This window comes from Camarhynchus parvulus, chromosome 28 (assembly GCF_901933205.1).
Source record: "Camarhynchus parvulus chromosome 28, STF_HiC, whole genome shotgun sequence".
In the NCBI taxonomy this organism is placed as follows: Eukaryota; Metazoa; Chordata; class Aves; order Passeriformes; family Thraupidae; genus Camarhynchus; species Camarhynchus parvulus.
The window spans coordinates 204,843-225,738 of NC_044598.1; the positions used below are offsets into that span (position 1 = coordinate 204,843).

At 52.1% G+C, this 20,896-nt stretch overlaps 1 protein-coding gene across 1 annotated transcript; it reads left to right on the forward strand.

Moving 5' to 3' along the window:
* The first annotated feature begins 39 nt into the window (after positions 1-39).
* On the forward strand, positions 40-19,905 carry SUGP1 (SURP and G-patch domain containing 1). Its single transcript, XM_030966946.1, has 14 exons — positions 40-95; positions 2,905-3,076; positions 3,742-3,845; positions 4,394-4,469; positions 7,650-7,793; positions 9,265-9,368; positions 10,484-10,595; positions 12,016-12,569; positions 12,836-12,942; positions 13,951-14,128; positions 15,426-15,532; positions 16,186-16,331; positions 17,420-17,549; positions 19,287-19,905. Exons 1-14 carry the CDS (start codon positions 71-73, stop codon positions 19,311-19,313), a joined length of 1,986 nt encoding a protein of 661 aa, XP_030822806.1. The 5' UTR covers positions 40-70; the 3' UTR covers positions 19,314-19,905.
* Positions 19,906-20,896: the final 991 nt, after the last annotated feature.

A 20,896-nucleotide genomic window follows, 5' to 3' on the forward strand; every position in this document is an offset into this window, starting at 1 on the left:
GGCGCTTGCAGCGGCGCGGCCCCCGGCGCGGCGCGCCCGGCGCGGGGCATGCTGGGACAGGGGCTCCAAAATGGACAACCACAGGGATGCGCCAGGTACGGCCCGGCCCGGGAGGCTCCCGCCGCTCCCGGCTCTGCCCCGGCCCTCCCGGGGCTCTGCCTCGCTTCTCCCGCCTCGCTACCATTCCCCGGCTCGGTCCCACCGCCCCCGGGGCTCCGGGAGCCGGGGGCGGGGGTGTGCGCCCGGGGTGGGGGTGTGCCGGCAGAGTCGGGGGCTGGTGGAAACCCCTCCGTTAAATTCGCTCCTTTTTTTCCCGCAGCGGAGCCGAGTCGGGAGTTCGGGATGGATGCCCGCGTTCGTTCCCCGCTCGTTTTCCCCTAGGGAACCCGGGCTGCTGGTTCGGGATGGCTCCTCTGTTAAATTCCCCTCGTTTTCCCACAGGAAAACCGAGCCTGTGGTCCGGGGTGCTCTGCCCGTTATTTTTCTCCTCTTTTCCCCCAGGGAAGCAGAGCCGGTAGTTAAGGGAGGCCCCACTGATGATTTTTCCTCTCCTTTTCTCGCAGGAAACCCAACTGTTCATTCCCTCTCTCTTTTTCCATAGGAAAGCTGAGCTGGTGGTTCGTGGAGACTCCACTGCTGATTTTTTCTCCTTTTTTTTTTCTATTGGGAAGTTGAGTTTGGGATGATCCCACAGTTTATTCCTTCCCTTTTCCCACAGGGAGGGCAAGCCTTGTTTCAGGATGATGCCCGTGTTAACCTCCCCTCTTTTCCCGTGGGAAATACGAGCCTTGATTTGGGATGGTTTCCCCATTAATTCCCTCCCTTTTCCCACAGGGAATGCGACCCTCGATTCAGGATGACTCCTGTTAAATCCCACCTTTTTCCTTCAGGAAAGGTGCCCCTTGATTTGGGATGGTCCCTGATCATTCCCCCCTTTTTCCACGGGGAAGACCAGCCTTGGTTTTGGATGGTCTCTTTATGAATTCCCTCCTTTTCCCTCAGGGAAGCTGAACTCTGGATGGTCCCTACTCTAATCCTGCCTTTTTTCCTCAGGGAATGTGAGCCTTGATTTGGGGTGATCCCTGTTAAATCCCGCCCTTTTCCCTCAGGAAATGCACCCCTCATTCTAGACAATTCCCAAGCTAAATCCCGACTTTTCCCTTAGGGAAGGTGACCCTGGATTCAGGATGCTCCCCATGCTAACTCAGTCCTTTTCCTACATGGAATGTGGCTCTGGATTCGAGTTGATCCCTGTTCATTCCTGCCTTTTTCCCTCAGGGAATGAGTCCCTTCATTTGGCAGGATATGTGTTAAATCCCACTTTTTTCCCCTCAGGTTTCCCTTGATTCCAGACAATTCCCGAGTTAATTCCCACTTTTTCCCTCAGAGCGAATGGCCGCTGATTCCTGGACAATTCCTGAGTTAATTCTCGCCTTTTCCCTCAGAGGGAATGCGGCCCTCATTCCAGATAATTCCCATGCTAATTCCCGCCCTTTCCCCTCAGGGAATGGCCTCTATTTGCCGACAATATCCGTGCTAATTCCCACCCTTTTCCGTTAAGGAATGTGCCCCTGATTCCGGACAATTCCGGAGTTAATTCCCACCCTTTTCCCTCAGGGAACGCACCCCTCATTCCAGATAATTCCCATGCTAATTCCCGCCCTTTTCCTTCACAGGGAATGGTCCCTGATTCAGGAGAATTCCCAGGCTAATTCCCACCCTTTTCCCTCAGGGAGCACGGCCCTGATTCTGGATAATTCCCATGTTAATTCCCGCCCTTTTCCCTCAGAGGGAATGCGCCCCATATTCCAGACAATTCCCGTGCTAATTCCAGCCCTTTTCCCTCAGGGAATGCGCCCCTTATTCCAGACAATTTGGTGCTAATTCCAGCCCTTTTCCCTCAGGGAATGCGCCCCTTATTCCAGACAATTCCTGTGCTAATTCCCGCCCTTTTCCGTCATGGAGTGTGTGCCCCATATTCCGGACAATTCCCGTGTTAATTCCCATATTTTCCCACAGGGAACGTGCCCCTTATTCCAGACAATTCCCGAGTTAATTCCCGCCCTTTTCCGTCAGGGAATGGCCCCTGATTCCGGATAATTCCCGTGCTATTCCCACCCTTTTCCCTCAGAGGGAATGGCCTCTGATTCCAGACAATTCCCGTGCTAATTCCCGCACTTTTGCCTCAGGGAATGCACCCCTGATTCCGGACAATTGCCGAGTTAATTCCCGCCCTTTTCCCTCAGAGGGAATGGCCCCTGATTCCGGGTAATTCCCTGTGCTAGTTCCCACCCTTTTCCCTCAGGGAATGGCCCCTGTTTCCAGACAATTTGGTGCTAATTCCCGTCCTTTTCCCTCAGGGAATGTGCCCCTGATTCCAGACAATTCCCAAGTTAATTCCTGCCCTTTTGCCTCAGAGGGAATGCACCCCTGATTCCAGACAATTCCTGTGCTAATTCCCGCCCTTTTCCGTCATGGAGTGTGTGCCCCATATTCCGGACAATTCCCGTGTTAATTCCCATATTTTCCCACAGGGAATGTGCCCCTCATTCCAGACAATTCCCGAGTTAATTCCCGCCCTTTTCCCTCAGAGGGAATGGCCCCTGATTCCCGAGTTAATTCCCGCCCTTTTCCCTCAGGGAATGGCCCCTGATTCCCGAGTTAATTCCCGCCCTTTTCCCTCAGAGGAAATGGCCCCTGATTCCCGAGTTAATTCCCGTCCTTTTCCCTCAGGGAATGCACCCCTGATTCCAGACAATTCCCAAGTTAATTCCCATCTTTTCCCTCAGAGGGAATGTGCCCCTTATTCTGGACAATTCCCGAGTTAATTCCGCCCTTTTCCCTCAGGGAATGCGCCCCTGATTCCAGACAATTCCCGAGTTAATTCCCACCCTTTTCCCTCAGGGAAGGCGAGCCGGTGGTTCGGTGTGTCCCAGTCCAAGTCGGCCAAGACGAGCGTGAACATCCTGCAGCAGGAGGAGCTGATTGCCCAGAAGAAACGGGAGATCGAGGCCCGGCTGGAGCAGCAGGCGCGGCAGAACTCCCTCAGCATCCCGCAGCTCCCGCTGCTCGGAGAGTACGTGGGCATCCCGGGAATCTGCCTGCCAGGAATGGAGGGGTTGGGAAGGGGAGCTGAGGGAGGAAAATCCCAGTTCTGGTGGGGCAAAGAAGGAAAATCCTAATTTTAATGGAGCAGAAGGAGGAAAAATCATGGTTTTGGTGGATTAGGGAGCAAAAATCCCAGTTTTGGTGGAGCAAGGGGATGAAAATCCCAGTTTTAGTGGGGCAAGGAAGGAAAATCCTAATTTTAATGGAGCAGAAGGAGGAAAAAATCACCGTTTTGGTGGATTAGGGCGCAAAAATCCCAGTTTTGGTGGAGCAAGGGGAAGAAAATCCCAGTGTTAGTGGAGCAAGGGGAAGAAAATCCCAGTGTTAGTGGAGCAAGGGGATGAAAATCCCAGTGTTAGTGGAGCAAGGAAGGAAGATCCTAATTTTAATGGAGCAGAAGGAGGAAAAATCACGGTTTTGGTGGATTAGGGAGCAAAAATCCAAGTTTTAGTGGAGCAAGGGGAGGAAAATCCCAATTTTAATGGAGGAGGAAGGAGAAGTGGGATTCTTTTGGGAATTCAGTGGTAGGTGAGGAAAATTACCAGTTCCAGGAGTTTTTCCTGTCCCAAATCCCACATGGGAAGGGCGGGGAAGCTCCCAAATTCCAGCTCCTGTTTTCCTGTCCCCGCTCAGCGATGATGGCTCCGAGAGCGAGGCCTCCGTGTCCAACAAGTTTGTGAACGATGGGAGCTTCCTGCAGCAATTCCTGAAGCTCCAGAGGGAAAAATCCAATGCTGGTAGGTCCTTCCTTTCCCAGTCCAAACTTGGAGTTCCCAGGAGCTCTGTCCCCTTTGTTCTCCCCTCAGAAACTGCCCCAAATGCCCCCAAAAATTCTGGGAATGCCCCAGCTCCAAACCTGGGGAAGAAGCAGCTGAGGCAGACCTGGAGCCTCTCTCAGCCCAGACCCAGGATTCCCAGGAGGAATTTCCCTTCCTTCTCTCCTCAGAAAATGCCCTAAATCCCCCTAACAATTCCAGGAATACCCCAGCCCAAACCCCAGGATTCTCAGGAATAATTTCCTTTCATTTTCTCCACAGAAAAATCCCCCCAACAACTCCAGGAATGCCCCAGCTCCAAACCCCAGAAAGAAACAGCCAAAGCAGGCCTTTCCCACCCAGAATTGCTAAGAATAATTTATGTTTGTTTTCTCCACAAAAAGTGCCCCAAATGCCCCCAACAACACCGGGAATGCCCCAAACCCTGTGAAGAAGCAGCCAGGGCAGGCCTGAAGCCTTTCCCACCCCAAACCCAGAATTCCCAAGAATAATTTCTCTTTTTTCCACAGAAAGTGCCCCAAATGTGCCCCCAACAACTCCAGGAATGCCCCAGCTCCAAATCCCAGAAAGAGACAGCCAAAGCAGGCCCTGAGCCAGATGCTCCAGGCCTGGAGCCTTTCCCACCCCAAACCCAGAACTCCTAAGAATAATTTCCCTTTGTTTTCTCCACAGAAAGTGCCCCAAATGTGCCCCCAACAACACCGGGACTGCCCCGGCCCCACAGCCCGGAAAGAGACAGCTGAGGAGCGAGGCCCCTGAGCCGGATGCTGCAGGCCCGGAGCCTCTCCCAGCCCAGAGCCAGAACTCCTCAGAATAATTCGCCTTCCGTTTTCCCCACGAGAAGAGGGGCCGATTTATGCGCCACAACATCGGGATCAGGTCCGTGGCGCCCACAGCTTCGGGGCTGGAGATGGGAATGCCCATCCCGGGATAGGGGTGCAGTGGGGGCAGGATTCCCTCAGCCGTTCCCGCGGCAGGCGTGGGGTTCCAGGCCAGGGCCAGGGTCCGCTTGGGATTCAGGTCCTCAGGCAGGGTTCCAGTTGGTTCCCCAGTTCCCCGAGGGAGTAGGGTGGGGTTAGGATTATGGGCAGGCATCGTTTGGGATTCCCTCAGGCCCAGTGGGGAATGGGGTGGGATTCAGATCCTGGGACAGGGATAATTTTGGGATAGAATTCCCTCAGGCCCAGTGGGGAATGGGGTGGGATTCAGGCCCTTGGACAGGGATAATTTTGAGATAGGATTCCCTCAGTTCCCCTAGGGAATGGGGTGGGATTCAGGTCCTGGGACAGGGATCATTTTGGGATAGGATTCCCTCAGTCCTCTTAGGGAATGGGGTGAGATTCAGTCCTGGGTTAGGGATTCAGATCCTGGGACAGGAATCTTTTGGGATAAGATTCCCTCGGTCCCAGTGGGGAAGAAGTTCAGGTCCTGGGACAGGCATCAGTTTGGGATTCCCTCAGGCCCAGTGGGGAATGGGGTGGGATTCAGACCCTGGGACAGGGATAATTTTGGGATAGGATTCCCTCAGTTCCCCTAGTGAATGGGGTGGGATTCAAGTTCTGGGATAGGGATTAGTTTGGGATGGAATTCTCTCAGTCCTCTTAGGGAATCAGTTTGGGATTCAGGTCCTGGGACAGGGATAATTTTGAGATAGGATTCCCTCAGTTCCCCTAGGGAATGGGGTGGGATTCAGGTCCTGGGACAGGGATAATTTTGGGATAGGATCCCCTCAGTCCCAGTGGGAAGCTGGGTGAATTTATCCTGGGATAGAGGTCAGTGAGGGCCAGGATTCCCTCCTAGGATAGGGGATCCTTTTGGGACATGATTCCCTCAGATTATCATTTGCACCTTTGGAATGTTGTGCCAAGTGCTGGGCTCTCCAGGAAATCCTGATTCTTGTCCTTAAAATGGGATTTTAGGGGGTTTACGTGCTGGAAAATGAGGAATTAGTTTGGGGGCGTGCAGGGAAAATCCATGTGTGTGAATAAATAAAATAAACTATGCATCCAGCATGGAATTGTGCCCAGGTAAAATCCAAAATCCAGGGAAAAAAATCACACCTGTAGGTCTTGAATGCCTCAAAAAACAAAGATGTGGCAGGAATTATCCTGGGTTTTATTGGGATAACCCAGGGCAGGGAGCCCCGAGGCAGATTTGCTTCAGAATGGGAATTTCACGGGTGGGTTTTAATGGATAAAAGGAGCTCAGCGAGTCACACTCGGCTTTGTGGGTTCATTTATCCATCCCTAAAAATCCCATGGAGCCCTTTCTGCTGGGATTTGTACCAGCATGATCCTGGGAATTCGGGATTTGAGCGTGAAATGTGCTGGGGAAAATGCAGAGAGCTGAGGTGGGTTTGCCTTCGTTTCAGGATTTTGGGGCTGATCCCACTGGATCAGCGTGGCTTCCCAAAAATTCCCAAAATCTCTGGGTTTGTTCCCACTCCGTGATCCCCATGGGAATTCCTGGGCACAGAAGCCAAACTTCAGGGATTTTGGAGCTGCTGCTCCAGCCACACAGTTCTGGGAATGTTCTGGGAATGGGTTGGCAGCTGGAATCTGGATTAAAACCCAATTCCTGCTCTTTCCTCTGCTGGGATGAACTGGGTGCAATTGAAACCTCCAAACTGGGATGGGCTGGTGCATTCCCAATCTCTGGAATGTCCAAGGAAAGCGGGAAGACGGAAGGCTCCAGGGGAACCTTGGAGCTGCTTCCAGAGCCTAAAGGGGCTCCAGGAGAGCTGGGGAGGGATTTGGGATAAGGGATGGAGGGGCAGGAGCCAGGGAATGGATTTGGGATTTGGGATGGGAATTCCAGGACCCAGGGAATGGATTTGGGATGGGAATTCCAAGACACAGGGAATGGATTTGGGATTTGGGATGGGAATTCCAGGACCCAGGGAATGGATTTGGGATGGGAATTCCAAGACACAGGGAATGGATTTGGGATTTGGGAATCCCAAGACCCAGGGAATGGATTTGGGATTTGGGAATCCCAAGACACAGGGAATGGATTAGGGATGGGAATCCCAAGACACAGGGAATGGATTTGGGATGGGAATTCCAAGACACAGGGAATGGATTTGGGATGGGAATCCCAAGACACAGGGAATGGATTTGGGATTTGGGAATCCCAAGACCCAGGGAATGGATTTGGGATTTGGGAATCCCAAGACCCACGGAATGGATTAGGGATGGGAATCCCAAGACACAGGGAATGGATTTAAGCTGAGAAAGGGGAATTTGAGTGGGATTTTGGGAGGGAATTCCTAGCTGGAATGGGCTGGAATTCCCAGAGAAGCTGTGGCTGCCCCTGGGAAAGGTTGGAGAAGGGAAATTCCAGTCAGACCTCAGAGCCTAAAAGGTTCCAGGAGAGCTGCAGGGAATTTGGGATAAGGGCTGGAACTCCACGACCCGGGGAATGACTTCAAACTGAGGGAGGGTGGATTTAGGTGGGATTTTGGGAGGGAGTTCCTGGCTGGAATGGGCTGGAATTCCCAGAAAAGCGTGAAAGTATCCAAAGAAATCTTAGGATAGCAGAAAATGTGGGAATGGGATGAGCTTTAACCTCCCCCCCACCCCAAACTTTAGATTTTCCCTGTAGGAACCCCCCGGGAGCTCAGGAAACGAGGAATTTTGCTGCGAACGCTTTTCTACAACTGCGTGCCCCGTTTCATCCTTTCTCTCCCCGTCTTGCCATGTGTCTGCTCCGTGGTTCCCGGCAGTAATTCCCCGTTTCCCGTTGTGGGGGCAGTTGAACCCCAAGTACTGACAGCCTCCTTAAAGTTTTGCCCCCAGAGGACGCGGAGACGCGGCAGGTGGTGGAAAAGCTGGCCAGGTTCGTGGCTGAGGGCGGCCCCGAGCTCGAGAAGGTCGCCATGGAGGACTACAAGGACAACCCTGCTTTCTCGTGAGTCTGGGAAGGGTTTTGTCCCCAGGAAATGCTGCATTTAGGGGTGAAAGGGGGATACAAGGACAATCCTGCTTTCTCATGGGTCTGGGAAGGGTTTTATCCCCAAAGGATGCTGCATTTAGGGGGGGAAAGGGGGATACAAGGACAATCCTGTTTTCTTGTGTGTTTGGAAAGGGTTTTATCCCCTGGGAATGCTGCATTTAGGGGTGAAAGGGGGCTGCAAGGACAGCCCTGCTTTCTCATGAGTTTGGGAAGGGTTTTATCCCCAGGAAATGCTGCATTTAGGGGTGAAAGGGGGATACAAGGACAGCCCTGCTTTCTTGTGTTTTTGGGAAGGGTTTTATCCCCAAAGGATGCTGCATTTAGGGGTGAAAGGGGGCTGCAAGGACAGCCCTGCTTTCTTGTGTTTTTGGGAAGGGTTTTATCCCCAGGAAATGCTGCATTTAGGGGTGAAAGGGGGCTGCAAGGACAGCCCTGCTTTCTCGTGGGTCTGGGAAGGGTTTTATCCCCAAAGGATGCTGCATTTAGGGGTGAAGGGGGCTGCAAGGACAATCCTGCTTTCTTGTGAGTTTGGGAAGGGTTTTGTCCTGGAGAAATGCTGCATCTGAGGGGGAAAGGGCAGCAAGGGGGCTACAAAGGCAATCCTGCTTTTCTGTGAGTTTGGGAAGGGTTTTATCCCCAGGAAATGCTGCATTTATGGGGGGGGGAAAGGGGGGATACAAGGACAGCCCTGCTTTCTCATGAGTCTGGGAAGGGTTTTGTCCCCTGGGAATGCTGCATCTCTGGGGGAAAGGGGGCTACAAAGGCAATCCTGCTTTCTCGTGAGTTTGGGAAGGGTTTTATCCCCAGGAAATGCTGCATCTGTGGGGGAAAGGGGGGTGGAGGTTGTTCCTGGGAGAGGGGGAAGTTTGGGTTTGGTGATCTTCCTTGAGAGGGAGAATTTTGGATTTGAGGGGAGAAAATGTTTGGATTTGAGGGAGGAAATCTGGAATTTGATGGGGGAAAGTTTGGGTTCAGTGTTCTTCCCAGAGGGGCGAAAATTTGGGATTTGAAGTGAGCTCAAATTTGGGATTTGAGGGGGAAAATTTTGGATTCATTGTTCTTCCCTGAAGGGAGAAAATTTGGAAATTGAGAGAAGAAAATGTTTGGATTTGAAGGGGAAAATTTTGGATTCGTTGTTCTTCCCTGAGGGGAGAAAATGTTTGGGTTTGAAGGGTGGAAATGTTTGGATTTGATGGGTGGAAGAGTTTTCTAATCCCAGCACTGGTGGGCAGAGGATTCCTTCTTAACTTCCCTTCAATCAACAAAAATTTGGATGCAAATCCTTGGATTAAAACTCCAGAATCTAATTCCATGCTTTAGGTGCATTCTGAGTATTTCCCCCATTTTTCCACGTGGGAATTGGAGCGGTTTCTATCCCAGAATATCAATATTTGGATAATTATTCCTGTTTTTTTTTTTTCCCCAGGTTTTTGCATGATAAGAACAGCAGAGAATTCCTTTACTACAGGAAGAAAGTGGCAGAAATAAGGAAAGAAAATCAAAATTCCCAGGCAGCCTCTTCCCAAAAAGGTAATTCCCACTAAAATCTGGGGAATGGCAACAGCAGGAGGGAAATTTGGGATTGATTTGGGACTGGGGTGGAAATTTGGCTGCCTGAAAAGAAAATTCCCAACTGGAAGAAGAATCAAATCCTTGTGCCAAAAATGTGGATTCCCAAAATATTTCTGGGATTTTTGAATCATGGGATTTTCTTTGTAGTTGTCAAAAATATTCCAAAATAATTCTCCAGCACTGAAAATTTAGGAAAAGGGGATTTTTTTCCCTCTTTTATTTTTTTGTTGTTGTTGGATTTGATTGGAGTATCCACCCTTTTCCAGGTGAGATTTGGGATTTTCCATGGGGAATTTTCCCTGAAACAGCCCCAAGGGGGTGCAGCGAGAGGGGGATTAAGTGGATTTATAGGGAATTTGGAATTTTCCAAAGGATTTCCTTTTGTTCCTGGGTAATTCGGGGACAAAAATCTTGAAATGTGGATAATCCTGGGTGGTGTAATCCTATGGAGAAATGCCAGGCACAAGGGAAAAATCCAAAATTTTTAATTAGGGGTAATTCCAGGTGCTGTAATCCTATGGAAAAGCGCCTGATCGAGGGAAAAATGACAAAACCTTTAACTAGGTTTAATTCTAAGTGGTTCAATCCTCCAGAAAAAGTGCCTGGCACGTGGAAAATGTGGGATTTGGGAGCCCAAAGCTGCCTTACCCCTCATCTCTCCCATCCCTGCTCCCCAAAGTCAGGCCTAAGCTGGACTTTTTGTGCTTTCATTGTACCAATTTTCCCACTTTGAGCCTGGCTTTTGACCTAACTGTGCTCTTGGGATCCTGAGCTTCTGCCCCTGCTCCCAAACTCGGGTTTAAACTGCAGTTTTTGTGCCGCTCAGCCATTGCTTTGTCCCAATTCTCCCCCTTTAAACCCGGCTTTAGGCCTCACTGGCATCCTTTAGTCCCCAGCCCTGCACCCCAAACTCAGATTTGAACTGATACTTCACACTTTTTTAACTGTTCCTTTGTACCGATTCTCCCCCTTTAAACCCGACTTTAGGCCTCTCTGGGGTCCTTAGGCCGGGTTAGGCTGGGCTGGGGTGAGCTGGGCCCAGCACTAATCCCTGCCTAAAGTTTCCCCCCCAGCCGACCAGGAGACGCGGAACTCGGCCGAGAAGCTGGCGCAGTTCGTGGCTGCAGGGGGGCCCGAGGTGGAGGCCATTGCCCTGCAGAACAACAGGGAGAACCCTGCCTTCAGGTGGGCACAATTCCTGGTTTTTGGGGCTCATTTTCCAGGGAATTCCTAGGAAATTCCCAGGGAAAATCCTGGGAATTCTTAGATTGAAATTTCGGAGCAGCGAGACTTGAGGTGCTGAAGTTTGGGGGGCCAAGGTGGGAACTTTGCCCTGCAGAACAACAGGGAGAACCCTGCCTTCAGGTGGGCACAATTCCTGATTTTTGGGGCTTTTTTTCCCAGGGATTTCCCAGGGAAAATCCTGGGAATTCTTAGGTTGAAATTTTGCAGCAGCAAGACTTGAGGTGCTCAAGTTTGGGGGGCTGAGGTGGGAACTTCGCCCTGCACAACAACAGGGAGATTCCTGCCTTCAAATGCAGAAAATTCCTGATTTTTGGGGCTCATTTTCCAGGGAATTCCTAGGAAATTCCCAGGGGAAATCCTGGGAATTCTTAGGTTGAAATTTTGGAGCAGCAAAACTTGAGGTGCTCAAGTTTGGGGAGGCTGAGGTGGGAACTTTGCCCTGCAGAGCAACAGGGAGAACCCTGCCTTCAAAGACAGAAAATTCCTGATTTTTGGGGCTTTTTCCAGGGAATTCCAAGGGAAAGTCCCGGGAATTCTTAGGTTGGGATTTTGGAGCAGTGAGAATCAAGGTGCTCAGGTTTGGGGTGCAGAGGAATCAGCACATTCCCGATTTTTGGGGCTGTTTCTCCTTTATGGGATCGTGTTCCCTGATGCCAGTGGAAGCTGCACCGGCTGCAGGAATGCACGGGATGCTGCTGGAGAGCTGGGAATGCTCTGGGAATTGCAGGAGGGAAAAATCCTGAGTGCTGGATCCCAGCCCTGGAGAGCTGGGAATGATCTAGGAAAGTTCTGGGCATGCTTTGGGCATTCCAGGCAGGAATTCCCCGGCTGGATCCCTGCTCTGAGTGGAGCTGGAGAGCCGGGAATGCCCTGGGAATGTTCTGGGAATGCCGTGGGAGTGCTGTGCTCATTCCAGGCAGGAATTCCACAGCTGGATCCCTGCTCTGAGTGTGGCTGGAGAGCCGGGAATGCCCTGGGAATGTTCTGGGCATGTCTGTCTTCAGGCAGAATTCCACAGCTGTCCTGCTCTGGTGTGGCTGGAGAGCAGGACTGGGTGTGCTTTGGGCATTCCAGGCAGGAATTCCCTGGCTGGATTGCAGCTCTGAGTGTGGCTGGAGAGCCAGGAATGTTCTGGGAATGTTCTGGGAGTGCTGTGATCATTCCAGGCAGGAATTCCCTGGCTGGATCCCTGCTCTGAGTGGAGCTGGAGAGCCGGGAATGCCCCGGGAATGTTTTGGGGAGCGGGGGAGTGTGTGCTCATTCAGAGTATGGGGGCGGGGTGCGTGCCACAAATTCACAGCTGCGCTGGGCGTGTGGCTGGGTGGGGTTTGGGGTTGCTGCTATTAGCAGTCGTGGGCAGGTTCCTGTACGAGCCCCACAGCAAAGGGCACCGCTACTACCGCCAGAAGCTCGAGGAGTTCCGCAGGGCCCGGGCTGCCCCCGGGGCCTCCCCTTTTCCCGGGAATTCCCAGGAATCCAGCCTCAAACTGAAAAGCAGTCCCGAGGCTTCTCCCTCCCCTCTGTGCTTCCCCCCTCTCCCTGTTCCCATCCCGCCGCCTCTGGCTCTTCCCGTTCCCTCTCCCGTTGTTCCCGCTGCTCTTCCCGTTCCTTCAGCCTCTCCTGCCCCCTCCTCATCCTCCACCTCCCCTCCAGATCAGCTGGCTCCCATTTCTGCCCCAATCCCAAATTCTGCCCCAATCCCGAACCCAGCCGTGACCCCAAACCCAGCCGTGACCCCAAACCCAGCTGCAATCCCAAACCTTGCCACGACCCCAAATCCACCCGTGGCCCCGAGTCCCGCTCCGGGCAGCACCAAAAAGAAGAGGAAGAGCCGGTGGGGGCCGGAGGAGGAAAAGGTGGAATTGCCCCTCCCACAGCTGGTGCAGCAGCTGGATTCTCCCTCTCCCCTCTCAGGTGAGTGGGGTTGAGTTTTCCTGGGAATTTCGTGGCTCCAGAATAATTTTTTATTTCCTGAGATGGACATGGATCAAGTTCTCTGCTGTCAATCCCGTTTTTTTCCCAGTGGTTTTATTTTCCCTTTGTGGGAATTACAAACAGAATTCCTTTTCCTTTTTTTTTTTTTTCCCACCCTTTTTATTCCCTTTCGTTTCCCTCTCTGAGATTTTTCCGATCTCCCAGGTTTTTCCAAAGGTTTTTCCCCGGTGTTTTTCTCCCTGCAGTTCAGGACCTGAAGGGTCTGGGGTACGAGAAGGGCAAACCCGTGGGACTGGTGGGAGTCACGGAGCTCTCGGAGGCCCAGAAGAAGCAGCTGAAGGAGCAGCAGGAGGTGAATCCCAAAAATCCTCCCTGAATTCCCTCCCGTGGGAATAACAAAGGTTTTCCACCGTGGAATCCCTGGGAGCAGCGTGGGGCTGGAATCAGCAGGAATAGCAGAGGGTTTGGGAATGAGCACCTTTCCAGCCCTAAAATCCCAAATCCCACAGGAGCTTTCCTGGGGTGAATCCCATTTTTCCTGGGACAGATCCCATTTTTCCAGCATTCCCAGATGCAGCAGATGTACCACTTGATCATGAAGCACAGGCACAGCTCTCCTGCCTTTTGGGGCTGAGATTTGGGATTCTTTAGGGTTTGGAGCTGTTTTTTGTGGAACGGGCTGTGCTCCACTGGCATTCCCAACCTGAATCCCATTTTTCCAGGGTGAATCCCATTTTTCCCAGCCTAAATCCCATTTTCTCTGGATAAATCCCATTTTCCCAGCCTGAATCCCATTTTCTCAAGACAAATCCCATTTTTCCAGCCTGAATCCCGTTTTTCCCAGCCTGAATTCCATTTTCTCTGGACAAATCCCATTTTCCCAGGCTGAATCCCATTTTTCCAAGCTGAATCCCATTTCTCCCAGGATAAATCCCATTTTCCCAGGACAAACCCCCTTTTCCCAGCCTGAATCCCATTTTCCCAGCCTGAATCCCATTTTTCCAGCCTGAATCCCATTTTTCCCAGCCTGAATCCCGTTTTCCCAGGACAAATCCAGTTTTTCCAGCCTGAATCCCATTTTCCCAGGACAAATCCCATTTTCCCAGCCTGAATCCCGTTTTCTCAGGACAAATCCCATTTTCCCAGCCTGAATCCCATTTTTCCCCAGACAAACCCCGTTTCTCCCAGGACAAATCATGTTTTTCCAGCCTGAATCCCATTTTCCCAGCCTGAACCCCCTTTTCCCAGCCTGAATCCCATTTCTCCCAGGACAAACCCCGTTTCTCCCAGGACAAACCCCGTTTTTCCCAGGACAAACCCCGTTTCTCCCAGGACAAACCCCGTTTCCTGTGGTTCCCAGATGCAGCAGATGTACGACATGATCATGAAGCACAAGCGGGCGATGCAGGAGATGCAGCTGCTGTGGGAGCGGGCGCTGCAGCAGCACCAGCACGGCTACGACAGCGACGAGGAGGTGGACAGCGAGCTGGGCACGTGGGAGCACCGCCTGCGCCGCATGGAGATGGACAAGACACGGGGTGGGTGGGAATTCCAGAGGGAATTCTGTCCTAAACCATTCCAGAGGGGGAATTGCATCCCTAGGGAGCACCAGGGTGGGTGGGATTGGGAATTCCAGAGGAGAATTCCATCCCTAGGAGCACCGCCTGCGCCGCATGGAGATGGACAAGACACGGGGTGGGTGGGAATTCCAGAGGGAATTTCATCCCTGGGGGGCACTGGAGTGGGTGGGATTGGGAATTCCAGATGGGAATTCCATCCCTAGGGAGCACCGGGGTGGGTGGGATTGGGAATTCCAGAGGAAAATTCCATCCCTATCCTGGGCACGTGGGAGCACCGCCTGCGCCGCATGGAGATGGACAAGACATGGGGTGGGTGGGAATTCCAGAGGGGGAATTCTGTCCTAAACCATTCCAGAGGGGGAATTGCATCCCTGGGGAGATGGACAAGGCACGGGATGGGCGGCATTGGGAATTCCAGATGGGAATTCCATCCCTAGGGAGCACCGGGGTGGGTGGGATTGGGAATTCCAGAGGAGAATTCCGTCCCTAGGAGCACTGCCTGTGCCGCATGGAGATGGACAAGATATGGGGTGGGCAGGATTGGGAATTCCAGAGGGGGAATTCCATCCCTGAGGGGCAGCAGGATGGGTGAGATCAGCATTCCAGAGGGGGAATTGCATCCCTGGGGAGATGGACAAGGCACAGTGTGGGTGGGATTGGGAATTCCAGAGCAGAATTCCATCCCTAGGAGCCCCGCCTGCGCCGCATGGAGATGGACAAGACAAGGGGTGGGTGGGAATTCCAGAGGGAATTCCATCCCTAGGGAGCACCAGGGTGGGTGGGATTGGGAATTCCAGAGCAGAATTCCATCCCTAGGAGCACCGCCTGCGCCGCATGGAGATGGAGAAGACCCAGGGTGGGTGGGATTGGGAATTCCAGATGGGAATTCCATCCCTATCCTGCTGGACTGGGAGCTGCAGGGACCGTCCCTCCTGGGATGCTCTGTGGTTTTTCAGAGCTCTCGCTGTGCATTCCTGGAGGTTTTGTGCTCCAGAATCCTCCTGGAATCCAAACGGCCCTGAAATCCCAAGGGATTCTCCGTGAGGGTTGTTCTCTCCATGGTTTTCCAGACTGGGGTTGTTGTACATTCCTGGGTGGTTTCGTGCTCCAGAATTCCCCTGAAATCCTTGGGGTGCTGCACAAATCCCAAGGGATTCTCCATGGTTTCTCAGCCTGGGGATGTCGTGCATCCCTGGGGTGCTCCAGGAATCCCAAGGGATTTTCCATGAGCTCGGTGTTGTCCTGCTTTTTGCAGAGTGGGCGGAGCAGCTGACCCAGATGGGCCGAGGGAAACATTTCATCGGGGATTTCCTCCCACCCGACGAGCTGGAAAAGTTCATGGAGACCTTCAAGGCACTCAAGGTGAGGATTCCTGGGATTCTGGGAATGCTCCAGACCCATCCCACGGCTGGGAATTCCTCCAGCTCCCCTTGCTCCAGCCATTCCTGCAGGGAAAAGCAGGGATCAGATTCCCACTGTTAGCACGGAAATGGGGCAATATTTGGGAAAAATTTGGTGGAATTCCCAAAGGATCCGTGGCTGCTCCATCCCTGGAAGTGTCCAAGGAATGTTGGGAGCATCTTGGGATCATGGGAAGTGTCCCTGCCCACAGAACTGGATGGGCTTTAAGGTCCCTTTCCACTCTGAAATTCCAGAATTTGGGATTTTTCTGGAATCTTTGGCATCAGTGAGTACCAAGCTGGGAAAAAATGGGAATTTTGGGAACGGTGCAACTCCAGCACCTTCCAGTCCTTCCCAAACCCTGGAATTCCTGGAAGCTGCCTCATCCCTGTTTTCCAGCACGGGGCCTGACATTCCCTGGGATTCAGCCTTGGGAAAGAACCGGATCTGAGGCTGGATCCAGGGAACAGCCTGGAATTCTGGAGCTGTTGTTGGAATCCCGGGAAATCCTGGCAGTTCTTCCCCAAAATCCCAGTTTGGGGCTGGGTGAAGCTGCTTTTCCCGTGATCCATGGAATAAAAAAATCCCCTTTTTCCTGTTTTTTCCCGCTGCAGGAGGGCCGGGAGCCGGATTATTCCGAGTACAAGGAATTCAAGCTGACGGTGGAAAACATCGGATACCAAATGCTGATGAAAATGGGATGGAAGGAAGGAGAGGGATTGGGATCCGATGGGCAGGGAATTAAAAACCCTGTCAGCAAGTGAGTGTTCCTATGGATTATTCCTTCCTTTTTTTTTTTTTTTTCCTGGGAATTCCTGCTAGAATCACAGCCCAGCTGGGATTTCTCACCTGAGCATGGAGAATTCAGCCCGGGAAAAAATTCCTGGTTTGTTTTTTTTTTTTGGGAGGATTTTCTCCTGGATTTGTGGGTGTAGCTGGAATTGGCTGAGCCCTCAAATCCTGAATTTCCGACCCAAATTTCCATAGGGAAGTGCAGCTCTAAGAATTCCTGTCTGCACCTCCCCTCTCCCAGGATTAAATCCTTAAATTTAGAAATTCCTGGGAATATTTGCTGTCCTTGGAGTCATAAAATCATGGAAATATTTAAAAAAAACATTGGGAAGTACATCCAGGGGAGGATATTCCAGCCAGGATCAGAGCTTTGTGTGATCCTACGAGTCTTGATTTCATTCTGTGCACACAAATGTTGGGATTTGATCCCACTTTGGGTATTCCAGAGGTTTTCTTTAAGTGGATCAGCTTCCATCCAAATTCAGAGGGAATTTTTTGGGGTAGGAAACCAATCCCTGCTTCCATCCAAACCTTGGGAATTTGGGATAGGAAACCAATCCCTACTTCCATCCAAATTCCCAGGATTTTGGGATAGGAAACCAATCCCTACTTCCATCCAAATTCCCAGGATTTTGGGATAGGAAACCAATCCCTACTTCCATCCAAATTCCCAGGGATTTGGGATAGGAAGCCAATCCCTGCTTCCATCCAGATTCCCAGGGATTTGGGATGGGAAACCAATCCCTACTTCCATCCAGATTCATAGGAAATTTGGGATAGGAAACCAATCCCTACTTCCATCCAGATTCATAGGAAATTTGGGATAGGAAACCAATCCCTACTTCCATCCAAATTCCCAGGATTTTGGGATGGGAAACCAATCCCTGCTCCCATCCAAACCTTGGGAATTTGGGATAGGAAACCAATCCCTGCTCCCATCCAGCACCAAACCCTGGGATCTGGGAAGGAGATCCAGGAGGGTCCCGGGGGCACAATTCCCGTGGGAATTCCCAGGGGAGGGCGTGTCTGAGCCGCGCCATTCCCGGTTTTCCGCAGGGGCACCACGACCATGGACGGGGCAGGATTTGGGATCGAGCGCCCGGCGGAGCTGACCAAGGAGGACGACGAGTACGAGGCCTTCCGCAAGCGCATGATGCTGGCCTACCGCTTCCGGCCCAACCCATTGGTATGGGATTGGGATTGGGATAATGGGATAACGGGAATGGGATTGGGATATTTGGAATGGGATAGGGTCAATGCTGGCGTACCGCTTCCGGCCCAACCCCCTGGTACGGGACTGGGAATGGGATAACGGGATAACGGGAATGGGATTGGGATAACGGGAATGGGATAGGGTCAATGCTGGCGTACCGCTTCCGGCCTAACCCCCTGGTACGGGGCTGGGATTGGGATAACGGGAATGGGATTGGGATAATGGGAATGGGATAGGGTCAATGCTGGCGTACCGCTTCCGGCCTAACCCCCTGGTACGGGACTGGGAATGGGATAACGGGATAACGGGAATGGGATTGGGATAACGGGAATGGGATAGGGTCAATGCTGGCGTACCGCTTCCGGCCCAACCCCTTGGTACGGGATTGGGAATGGGATAACGGGATAACGGGAATGGGATTGGGATATTGGGAATGGGATTGGGATAACGGGAATGGGATTGGGATATTGGGAATGGGATAGGGTCAATGCTGGCGTACTGCTTCCAGCCCAACCCCCTGGTACGGGATTGGGATAATGGGATAACGGGAATGGCATTGGGGTAGGGTCAATGCTGACCTGCCGCTTCTGGCCCAACCCATTGGTATGGGAATGGGATCATGGGAATGGGATTGGGATAACGGGAATGGGATAATGGGATCACAGGAATGGGAATGGGGATAGGATCGATGCTGGCACACCGCTTCCGGCCCAACCCACTGGTACGGGATAACGGGAATGGGATAATGGGATAATGGGAATGGGGTCAATGCTGGCATACTGCTTCCAGCCCAACCTGCTGGTATGGGATTGGGATAATGGGAATGGGATTGGGATTGGGATAGGATCAATGCTGGCGTGCTGCTTCCAGCCCAACCTGCTGGTACGGGATAACAATGGGATAATGGGAATGGGATAATGGGAATGGGATCAATGCTGGCCTACCGCTTCCAGCCCAGCCCCCTGGTATGGGACTGGAATAACGGGAATGGGATTGGGATAGTGGGATTGGGGGAATGGGATTCGGGTAGCAGGAATGGGATTGGGATAATGGGAATGGGATCAGGATAGCGGGAACGGGATGATGGCAGTGGGATGGGATTAATGCTGGCGCATCGCTCTTGGCCAAACTCGCTGGTACGGGATTGAATTGGGATCGTGGGAATAGGGGTGGGATGGGATGGGGTTGGGAATAGGAATGGGAATGGGAATGGGATGGAGCCAGTGCTGAGGGACGGATCTGTTGGAATGGGAGTGTCCCAAGCCCAGGCAGGCACAGGGACGAATCCCTGGAATCCCTGGTGTGGCTCTGGGAGTGTTGGCAGCTGGGAGATTCCTCTGGGATGGAATTGCTCTCCTCATCCTGAGCCAAATCGTCCTCCCAGAATTCCCTGGCTGCAGAATTCTCCTTCCTGGTCTTTCTTCCATCCGAATCCCAGTTTTATTCCCAGCTTTATCCCAGTTAAACCCCTGCCAAGGGAAACTGCTCCACGAATCCCACGATTCCTTTGGAATTACCATTTTCCAGGGAACGAAACCAAACTTGGATTTTCCCTTTTCCCTTTCCAGCCAAAAGCTGCCTTTAATTTTGGGGGAAAAAACCTGGAAAATGTCCCATTCCGGTGGCTTTCCCAGAGAATCCAGATGATGATTTTTGAGATAAAATCCCCAATCCTGATGATTTTTCCACTGTTTTTTTCTCTCCCTACAGAACAACCCACGGCGACCTTACTACTGAGGAGGGCTCTTCCCAACAGATTTCCTGGGACTTCTTATCCCAAACTTCATTATCCATCTCTTTTCTCCTGACATTATCCGGCTTTTTTTTGGAATCCCAGCTCCTCCTTCCCCCCATGGAAAAGCTTTCCCAGCTTTTTTTGGGGACACGGGGAGGGTTTGGAGCAGCCCCAAAATTCCCCCAGGGGACTCCCAATTCCAAGGAGTTTGGGATTTTTGGGAATGGCAGATCTTGTGCTGCTCCAGGAAGGGGGGGAGGATTTTATTCCTTGATTTTATCTTGGAATCCCAAATCCAAGAGATTTTGGGGAATTTGGGGAACCAGTGCCTCCAGTTTTGCCTCCGGATGGGCGGATCTGGCCTGGATCTGTTGGGAATTCCAGGATTTGATGGATCCAGGGGGGATTTATTCCCTTCCCAGGTATTTTGCCAACATCTCCTGTGCTTTGGGATGACGAAGACCCAAAATTCCAAAGCCACGCTTCGGAAAAATCCAACAGAATTCCAGCACCACGCTTTGGAAAAATCCAGTTGGATCTTGTTGTCCTAAAAATGGAAAAAAAAAAAAAACTGGAAATACAAGTTTTCTTCGTGGAGTCTGTAAATAAAATCAAACTTGTTTGTTCCTTCGGTTTAATCCTTGGAATTTTTTGGGGAAGAGAGGGATTTTTTCTAGGGTGGGAGGCTGCCCTGGGGCTGGGTATTTCGAGGATTTTCAGGGGAAAAATCCAGATTTGGTTCCTTTTTGGGGATACTCGATGTGATTCTTTGCTAATTTTTTTAGTTACGGAGTCAGGGGCTTGGCTTTTAATTAAAACCATTGCAGGGCGAGGGGGGAGGGTGGGGATATCCAGGGAAAATCCAGAATCTGGGAGCCTGGAGCCCCAGGATCCCAGCCTGTGCTTCCTCCCAGGTCCTCTGTCCTTCCCTGGATCCTGGATCCCATTCCTGATCCCATTCCCGATCCCAGTCCTTCCCTGGATCCCATTCCTGATCCCTTCCCTGGATCCTATTCCTGATCCCTTCCCTGGATCCTGTTCCTTCCCTGGATCCCATTCCCAATCCCAGTCCTTCCCTGGATCCTATTCTGGATCCCATTCCCGATCCCGGTCCCAGATCCCATTCCTGATCCCAGTCCTTCCCTGGATCCAATTCCCGATCCCATTCCTGGATCCCAGTCCCATTCCCATTCCTGATCTCAGTCCTTTACTGGATCCCAGTCCCATTCCCATTCCTGATCTCAGTCCTATCCTGGATCCCAGTCCCGGATCCCATTCCTGATCCCAGTCCCAGATCCCATTCCCGATCCCAGTCCTTCCCTGGATCCTATTCCCAATCCCATTCCTGGATCCCAGATCCTATTTCCATTCCTGATCTCAGTCCTATCCTGGATCCCATTCCCAATCCCATTCCTGATCCCAGTCCCAGATCCCATTCCCGATCCCAATCCTCCCTTATTCCCAGGACTCCTCCGTCCCAGGCTCCCCCCGTCCCTCCCCTGTCTGTCTGTCTGTCTGTCCCGCCGTGTCCCGGTGCCTGCGGGCGGCTCTGTGGCTTTAAGGGCGCTGCCCGGGCCGGTCCCGG

Excerpts from the sequence above, each read along its gene's own strand:
- SUGP1 (XM_030966946.1), top strand. The coding sequence starts at position 71 with ATGGACAACCACAGGGATGCGCCAG. Across the intron at positions 96-2,904 it reads CAACCACAGGGATGCGCCAG|GGAAGGCGAGCCGGTGGTTC; the intron begins GTACGGCCCGGC and ends CTTTTCCCTCAG. Across the intron at positions 4,470-7,649 it reads GAAAGAGACAGCCAAAGCAG|TACTGACAGCCTCCTTAAAG; the intron begins GCCCTGAGCCAG and ends TTGAACCCCAAG.